This window comes from Ruditapes philippinarum, unplaced genomic scaffold (assembly GCF_026571515.1).
Source record: "Ruditapes philippinarum isolate M1 unplaced genomic scaffold, ASM2657151v2 ctg4692_1_1_1_1, whole genome shotgun sequence".
Taxonomy (NCBI): domain Eukaryota; kingdom Metazoa; phylum Mollusca; class Bivalvia; order Venerida; family Veneridae; genus Ruditapes; species Ruditapes philippinarum.
The window spans coordinates 203,707-213,832 of record NW_026862804.1 but is presented as its reverse complement, the minus strand read 5'-3'; the positions used below and the strand labels follow the sequence as shown (position 1 = coordinate 213,832).

At 29.7% G+C, this 10,126-nt stretch overlaps 1 protein-coding gene across 1 annotated transcript; it reads right to left on the bottom strand.

The window, feature by feature from the left end:
- Positions 1 to 3,993: 3,993 nt before the first annotated feature.
- Positions 3,994 to 7,888, bottom strand: LOC132720277 (uncharacterized). Its single transcript, XM_060704372.1, has 7 exons — positions 7,656 to 7,888; positions 7,038 to 7,367; positions 6,598 to 6,685; positions 6,163 to 6,335; positions 5,480 to 5,542; positions 4,687 to 4,746; positions 3,994 to 4,482 (listed from the first exon to the last, which is right to left on the bottom strand). Exons 1-7 carry the CDS (start codon positions 7,726 to 7,728, stop codon positions 4,334 to 4,336), a joined length of 936 nt encoding a protein of 311 aa, XP_060560355.1. The 5' UTR covers positions 7,729 to 7,888; the 3' UTR covers positions 3,994 to 4,333.
- Positions 7,889 to 10,126: the final 2,238 nt, after the last annotated feature.

Below are 10,126 nucleotides of genomic sequence, written 5' to 3'. Positions count from 1 at the left end.
TGCAATAAAGTGATCAATTACATGGTAATATCCATCTATAGATTTGGAATAACGTGTTATGGGCGTTAGTTATTCTTTGTTATCTAATCGAATTATTGTATATGAAGAGCAATGATGTCAACGTATAGGCATGCCTTTGTGAGTATTCTTTGTTAAATTCTCTTTTTTTTTTGTGAAATTGTATTATTGGCTATTACACATCCACTTTCCGTTTGAATGTCTAAAATAAAAATTGCGACGTGCGTTAATATCGCAGTTGATTAGCAAGTCGAAAACAGTCAACTGACAATATTTTTGCCGCTTGGTGTGAAGCTGACTTATCTTATTTTAGCTGATTATTTTAATGTTCATTGTTATATGATTTCCCTACTGTCTTTTCTTTTATTTATTTGATACATTTTATTTGAATCTGCATGCCTATAAAGAAGCCAACATATTTCGAGAAAATCAAACTTTAGAACAAGCACTAAAAGTTTATATATCAAAGATTCAAGATAATTTACATGACTATAAGTGCAGTATTTATCACCATAATTCTACTGCGTGACAAACACAGTAAGGTATATTTTTTACTAATTTTGGCCAATGTTTGGTAATTTACGTGAATTGCAAGTTCCAATTGCAATGTGTATTTTTTGTTCACTCCTTAATTACATTTGCAAAATGTCCATGGAAATAAGCTTGAATATCGAGGCTTGCAGCTTTAATTACCTTTGAATTATTATATAAACTATGACATATTACATATCATGTACATATAAACTATCATTTCAAAAATTCAAAGAACTGTTTATATTCACTGGCCGTGGAAGAGGTAAAGAGGCATCGCAGTATGAAACAAAAACGGTAGTAGGTGGGCTTAAACAACATTGAGTGTTTAGTCTTCAATGTACCATTGCAATGTAACACTGACAAATATAGCCTTGTTTTTTTTGTCCGTGGTAACGAGGCACGTGAATACTTATATGCAATATGTAATTAAAATGAACAATTAAGTTCTTCTTTTGTTAATGACTATTTTCAACATGGTGATATACAATGTAACTTAAGATACCACAATTCTGACTCATTTTCAGACCCTCGTCTGTTCAAATGTCGATCTGATCGTTAGATTTGGATACTCAAATACACAGAGAATATTTTTATGAAAACGTCGAAATTATTTAAATTGGGCAAGTTATTCTTTAATTTTGCGTAACAAAAAAATGAACTTTATAAGTAGATATTTAGAAAAAAAATTCTCTGCGGAACATAAAATTCTATTTATTTTTTAATTAAGCACGTGCTCTCCCGATGAGCCAGTTTATTTCAAGAAAATCAAACTAGAAAAAGTAAAAAGATTCAAGATCCAGTACATGTTATAAATTACCCATTAGTTTGATAAATCATTTTGCTGAATGTATCACCATATTTCTACTGCGTGACTAACACAATAAGGGTTTTCTTTTTTTTTTACATATTTTGACCTTTTTGGTAATTTTACAATTACAATATGTAAATTACTTGTTCCTTTGATTATTTCACAATATTTTACTTTTAGTTACATTTTCTAAATTTTCATAAAAATATGCATGACTCTGATGGTATGCTTCTTTAAAGCGTTAATATGAAATACATGAGCGTCACGTGAAAATCTAGTACATGTACATGTTCCTGGTTTCCCAACGGTTAAATATAGAACTAAAATAGTTATATTTGCCATACATGTATAATTCATTGAAACAGGTGTGTATATAAGTTGCATATTTTTAAAAACGACAAATACTACAAATTACTGTGAGGAATATTTTGTCAAGATATAGCCTTTGATCAATAATAGAAGAAATGACATATTTTATTCCCATGATTATGTATAATGATAAGTTACTAAAAAATCACAAGTTCTGAAATGACTCATGAAAATATCATACTTTAATTCTAATAAAAGTAAGTAAAATATCATTTAGGAATGTTAATAATTATTATAAATATCTGCAGTAATTATGTAATTATTATCCAACAATCTAAACTACAATATACCTACAATTTACCTACTTTAATATCCGATTTTCACTTTAATAGTCTCTAAATCGTTATCAGAACTAACCTTACAGAACATAAGCTCTATTTATAAACAAACGTTAACATAATATTACCTGTAAATGGTTTCCCACCGAATGTTATGACTAACAAGTGAATTTAAAGCGGTATCTAGTGTTGTATTCAAACTGATATTTATAACGAAATATAGTGAAACAGACAACATACCGCCTATTTTAGAATGAATATTGTGAAATTTGTTCAAGACTATAAACTAGCGCTTTCGTTGAACTAACATGCTACTAGTGATCGCCATGCCATAAACCCCGGCATTTGCATAATTCAGCATTTAAACATTATTATTTTTTTACCATGATATCAATTACTTCATGAGCATTTTGTAAATAAATTGCAGTTTTCACTGAAAAGCCTCCTGTTACTAGATCAAATTGCTATGAAACTATAAAAAAAGGCTTCAATACTGTTAAACTTAGAACAAATGTTAACTGAACCATAGCCTTTGTAACCGCATACTCAATCATACATTTCCTGTTACAATGGCAACGAGGGAAAATTGCCAAAAATCACTATTTTGCGTGGATTTTTCCATCAAAACTGATTTCAAAGTGCTCAATTGATTAAGATAGAGTCAAAGGCATTTCAGTGTTGGTTACACGTTACTTTAAGGTCGTCCTGAGGCCATTTAGTCCTCACACGTCTAAATATTTCTTTGAGATGAGGGGGTCTCCTGACCCCCTTCAAACCCCCAAGCAGAAGAGGGCACATCTCCCTCTGGCACCCCTTTGATGAATCTATTTGACTGAGGTTGGCGCTGAAAAAGTAATTATTTTTTTAATACCATTTCTTAAAAAAGAAACAAGTGCTTGGGGTCTAAATATGGCATTTTATACTATGTGGGGTCTCAAAAGGGGAGGGAAGGCGAAAAAAGACGTCTATTTAAAAGAAAAACTCAAGTGTTTGCATTTAAGGAAATGTAAATACACTGTACATGTATTTGTTTTGATAAAACATGTAGTAAATTAAAATATGCATGCATATCAGTGGTTTACATGTATATAAGTAAGTAGATTATTCCTTACCTTAATATAAAACATTGCAAAATGTGTAGCGGTTATATCTATGGTATGAAATAAAAAAAATAGACAGAATGTATGGCACAGATATTTTAATTATGTTGAACCAGCACGGGCCAATTGAAATTGTGTTGGTGTTGTTGCTGCTCCAGCTGCTTCTTTCTGTGTAATCATAATTCAAGTTATAAATTTCTATCATTATATACTTGATGAAATCAAAACCACCATTTGCAAATGAAACTACCATACATAAAATGTTCATTTAACAATACCTCAATTATTAACTTCATGTACATTAAACAATAACATTTAAACCCCCACCGCTTATTTTGATAATTGTCTTAACACATGCGCGATATTGAAAACACTTACTGTTTACTCTAAATTTAGAGGGTATCAGATTTAATATTTCATAAGCAATTGATAAAGCTAACATGTAATCATTCGTTATATGGACTTTAAGGTATTGGCGAACATAGACTTGTTTGAAGAATTTATTTTCTGACTTTAAGATTCTAGGATGTTATGTTTAAATCAGTTGTATTTGTGTTAAAAGATTTAAATAACTTTTGAAATCGGTATTTCGTATACACATAATGTATTATATAGAATACTTGTAATATGTGCTTAAAATGAATCGTTCAACAATAGGCACATTTTCCATAAGTATTTTCAAATATTGTTAAAACTATAGAATGTATCAAACAATTCTAGAAGGTGGTGATAAGTTTTGTCTAGTTATACGTACATAAGTAAAACAATGTTATATATTATATATTGTAAACTGTTACAGTTGTTTGCAATAATGTTATGTGTAAAGTAGGTTATTCTTATACTGTGAAACTTTTAGATATGTCCAGATATATCAAGTAATATTTGACTTTTCAAGTTCATTTATTATTTATCTGTTGATCTACTGCATCATATCAAGTAAAATTTTAAGCTAGTACATGTAGCACATTATTGCATTGAAGTAAAACAAGTTATCTCCCTTTATTCATGATTTGACTACTAATACTTCAAATATAAATAAAAATCCATACAGCATAATCTATAAATATGAAAAGCTTCGTTTAACAAACAATTACAGTAACTGCTGACAATGATGATTGATCACTGGTAAAACATTTAGAGACCGCGAGAGGCGCTGCACTTAATTTTTACAAATATTAATAAAGATTAATACAGGATTATTTAGAATTGGAAATCGTCATAAGGTTTCAAGGCTCTGCTTCTTCAATTTTTTCATCTTGTTCAGAGTTTCCTATCAGATGATCATTTGCTCCATAATGAACGTTAATTGTGTCAGCTTTGTAGTGATGTTTTTCTCTATTATCAACTCTTGACTGATGTATTCTTTGCAATGGACCTAATTGAAAGAGAAAACAAATTACTTATTTCAATAAAAAATGTAGATCATATAAAATATTGAAAACAGCTATTGTTTTAATGGCTCTTTATAAGATAGTATATATTTGTACATTTTATGAAATACGTAGGGTTTTTTTTAGCTATCGAAACCAGTTTGTTATAAGCATTTAACACTAAGAATATAGATTTAAATTAGAATTACGGCGATTCTGCATTATTCTGTATCCTTTGGTTATCGCCAATATAATAACCACACAAACTCCTGAAAAAGAAAGAAAGTACACTTGTTTGAAATCATTGCTGTTACTATAAAAATAAGCTCATTTTTTTTAAGTTCGAGCTATAACATTATAACCGCTTCTTCCAACATGTGTGAACTGTAATATTAATTCTTGTTTGAAATAATGCATCTTCAAACCGTCTTTCATTCATAAAGAGAAAACATGAATTATTTACATGTATAACTTACAACCTATGTAAGAGGAGTCCTGCCAAGAATAGGCGTGTTTTTTCTGTTTTTAGAATTAAATTTGATACGTGGATTACAATAAACGTGATAAAAAAAGTGTTTTTTTTTTTTTGTTTGTTATTTTTATATTAACTTCTATGAAAAACAGGATTTAGAATTTTGTTTTTTCCGTAACGCAATCGGTAATTTTCGCCGCAAAATAATGATGTTATTATCAAAGCGTTTATGAATTGCAAGTGAATTTAATGTGGTTAACACCCCTAATTTATCTAGAATAAGTGCAGTATGCAAGATGACTCATATAACGAAATATATTATAACAGTTAACTCAGGATGAATGTTGAGTAATTTATTAAAGACTTTCTTAGACTAACATGCTCATCGTCATGCATGCTTAGGAATGGGATCGTTATTCATAAAAATGGTATCAGTCAGTCGGCATAATTCTATGTTAAATGTTAGTCACATTACCGGTTTATGGGCACAAATATAAACAGTTAAGTTATTATTTTTATGCCATAATTACCAACAATAAGAATGGTCGATTCTACGCTTAGTTCCACTAATGTATAGATTCGTTCTGTATCTTCTGAAAAACAAAACAAACCACTTGAAATCTATTTAACATACACACAGAAAACTACGTGCATGTGACTCTCTAAACTGTGATGTCACACAGTTTGAGGAAAAACTATTGTTTAATCTAAAATTATATCAAGCAATTACTCAATTCTAATGATTGTGTGAAGAATATTGTGCGATTTACGGGATTATTCTACAATATATGAAAATAGAAATAAAATTATGACCATTATCTTCATTAATCATTATATAGATTATATTTAAGGACAAATGCGATTAGTTGTCGATTAGTTGTTTTTCATTGTGCGTTCAACAATAAAGAATAAAATTTCCACACCATTGACGATTTATTATACTAGATGCAGATATAATCTATTAAGTAATGATTTAAGTATTTGAACTATAAATATCTGTAATCGACTACGGTTAAGATCTCCAATTGATAAGCTACTTCAATATGTTGACTACCTTCTTTAATAGCTTGATAAACATCGATAAACTTCTTCAATATACTGATAACCTTCGAATTATTTTAATATATTTGTAATCTTGTTATAAATATTCCGTTAACCTTTTCCAAAATTTGGCGTTGTATTTGTTGAGTGAATTAATCAAAATCTTGCTCACCTTCGTTTTCTTTTTCTTTATCTTCTTTACTGGTTTTAGAATCTTCTGTTTCAATATGTTGATTCTTTTTTACTTTTTCATTATCTTGAGCACCGTCCTCACCTTCCTGGCTAGGTACCCTAGTATTCTGATCACTTAATGCAGTAGTTTCAACTACTGGCACGTGACTCGTGCTTAAAGAAAGCAAAATCATTTATGTTACATTGTCGATAACTCAAATCTATAAAAATAACAGAGAGATAGAAAATTAACTGAATTTTGTTTGTTCTGTGTTTTGTTTGTTTGTGGTTATTTTTGCGTTTTTTGTTTGTTTTGATTTTGTTTTGTTTTTTTTGTTTTGTTTGTTCGTGTGTGTGTAATTTTTTAAATAACAATAGAATCTTTAAATGATACTTCTGATGATAATAGCCTCTTCTAGAAGATTAATTTAATTACCTTAGAGTAGTGTTTTTTGAAACACACATTAATGAGTTGTTCCAGTCCCTTATTGTGTCGGAGTGACATTTAATAGCACATTTGCAATCTGAAGAAAAAGAGTGATATTGTGTTACAGCTGTTTCATTATTTAATGCCATTTTCATGAAAATAATAAAAAGACAATATCTCTCAACGCTTTGCATTTGCTTATGCGCACTAATTGAAATGCAGTCAATGATACCAGTGACCAGAAGGAAACACTTTGAAATGTAAATGGTAACTATATAAAACTGGCACCTTCCGCAGAACAAATATTGTTGTAAGTTCAGACTCTTTGGAACGTTAATCATTAAGCTAAACGCGATAAAAAAAAAACATTTTCTTAATTATCAAAAACAAAGCATAGATACATGCATTTGAAATTTTATTTTTAATTTCTTTAATGAATAAAAGCTTACTTGGCAATAATTCTTCCTCTTTGTCGCATTTAATCTTAAGATCGCGCATTGCGAGTAGGCAATAGTCTTCTGAATAGCCTAGCTCAAAAAGCGATATATTATATCCATTACAATAGTTTTTATGCGAGTTACATCTGGCTAAAGCTGGTCTATCGTTTGTAGCGTTTTGAATTATGACAACTGATTCATCCTTCTCGCATTTTGTAAAACAGTTCCAATTACTTTTCTGGAAATGTGCAGGCTGAAAATATCCGACTGCGCATTCAATGCTGTGCACATTCAAATGTTCTTCATGCTTTTGAATATCGTATGTAAATATATCCTGGTGTCCTGAAAAAATATAAATACTTCTACATTTTTAGACTTTTCTGTGCAAATAGGCACAGACTTATGAGATTTATTTAAAAGTATTATAACTTATCTGCAAATGAAATATTTTATCTGACGGAGGCACATTTTGAGTTTATCAATTATCGGTTGTTGTAATTCGCATCAGTTACTTCATCAGTTCGGTTATAAATTGTTAATATTGACGTTACTTTAAAATACTGTGTAAAGTATTTTGACAAAGTGGCAACACTATGAACATAAAAACATATAAAAACATGTATGACATACTTTTCTTACAGCGAGTAGTTGGTCCACAAATATGAATAGTATTGTTGTTTGTTCCATCCAAACAAAAGTACATTTCATTTTCCTTGCATGCCCCTCTAAAGCAATACAGTTGGTAGAAAGAATGGCTGTCCCAATTTGTATGACATTGTGTTAACTTCTTATGTGTACAATGTGAAGGAACTTCTAATATTCTGAACCGTCGCTCATCACCTAAATTAGTCCTTGGTGATTTATCTAACTAAAGTGATGACCCTTGTTTAATATCATTATCACAGTCTGCGACACCAGACATTGTTAAAGTCTGGATGAATAATGTGTAGAAGGACAATAAAATTGCATCTTGCGAGAAGAATTGTGACATCTGGAATTTTAAAAAAAAAGAAAATATATTGGTAATAATGACTTTGATCTTTGTCAAACGCTTAACTCCATTTTGACAGTTTCTATAATTTTCTACGTTTTTGTTTTTTATTTACATTCAATCAATTTGATTTTGTTAGTTTGTATTTAATTTCATTGATTAAGTGGGATCATACTAGTTCAAAGTTATTTATACTTCCACCAAAGTTTTTTTCAGTCGCTTCAATCATTATAATATTTATATTTTCTTTATTACTGACCATTTTGAAATGATATTCTCTCTGACGCTCAGTACTTGAATGACTATAAACATATTGATTAAGTCGTGTATTACACATTAATTATAATTAAATATTTTTACCCTGACGTTTGTTGACAAGCTATTAAATGACATTTCAATGCGTATTACCTTTCAGACTTAATCATTATTTAAGTATGTTCAATGAAGTCATATAACACGGCAGTTACACAGACGGCCGGTCCCAAATCGTAATATCAATTTAATTAAGTCTTTGTTTTGATAGGGTAAGATGCATTATTGTAATTTTATTTAAGTTTTTTGTGTAAACGGCAATCGCTGATGGACCCGTTTAAATTGTTAATTCCTAGTACCCACCGATAAAAAACGATAAAATCCCACAATTAATTGTAAGTATTACTTGATCGTTTTTACATGTAGCCCACCGGTGAAAATTGGTTGTAGACAGTTTATAGGTAAACGAGAATTTTTAACTTTTAATTTTTTAAAACACCAATCGGTAGTTTTCTCCAATGAAACTAATATTTCCCCAATAGCAGTTGATAGGTTGAAAGCAGGTAATGTAGGTGTTATATGTAAACACGCTGTTATTTGATCACTCCATAATTTGCCTAAAAAACTACCAATGACAGTGTGCAAATAGGTTGAAAACAAAATCAATCCTTATATAAATTGTATAAAACACGTTTCATGGTGTGAAATATTTTTTAAATATTTACAAAAATTGGGCATTTACATAGTATAAACGGGTGCCTTAGTGATGATTTTAAATAAAAAAATTATATTTGAACCCTTATTTCAATTATAAGATTTATTTAAACATGTTCATGTGCTTGCTATTTTTCAATATATCATTTAAAGTAGGAATGTATATATATATAAATACTCACCTCACCTTTTATTTAACCAATTTATGACACAGAAACCAAATATTTTTTCTCCGTTGTTTTCAATTTTACCTATTTACCAAATACAATTCCCACAAATAAAAAAATTAAAAAAGTCCAATTAGCTAGTTTAAATGCATTGAATATCAGGATTAGCTTCCAACTAAATCATTTCAAAATGTCTTAAAGAATGTAAAAGAATTGAATGGAATTATTATTAGAAATGAATTTCAGAGGAGTGGCAAGTCTGATATCATATAATATACTAGTACGCATTAAATAACATTCCAATGTATTGTGCGTTAAATAAAGTGTACTGTTGCAATCTCGTAAGCGAATGTTCGGATTATTTAAAAGGACGGAATATTTTTGATAATGAAAATTGGAAAAAAAGTTTCGGCTTTTGTTGGCCAGACTGAAGCTTATTTCTACAGCATTTAAAACATATGTAAACTTCATTCCAGTTTACTTATCACTGGTTATTTTTGAATTATTACTATGTTTGGATTACGAGTTCAATTAATGCTAGAGTGGCGGTATGGCCGAGTGGTTAACACGTTGGACTAGTAGTCAAAGGATTGCTGATTGCGTTGGTTTAAACCCTGTCAAAGGTAAGCCGTCGTTTCCTTAGGCACAAAAATTTACATTCATTGCTTAGTACTTATTGGTATCAGGACCGGATTTCAGTGTTTCAGTAAGCTTATGGATTCTAACACAACAAAGTATTATTAATTAAATGTATAACGGGTTTACTTAAATTCAACAAATTTTGAAGTAGTTAAGACGAAAGCTATTCTACTGCTTCATATCAACATCGTTTTTAAATACAAGTTTGAAGATATTTAAACCAATGGCTCGGACAAATAAAATGTTTTTATTATATACTTAAAAATGAAATAATGAGAAATATTGATGAAATAAAATGCGTATTTTCATTTTCCGTATTTTCACTGTAAAAATTTATT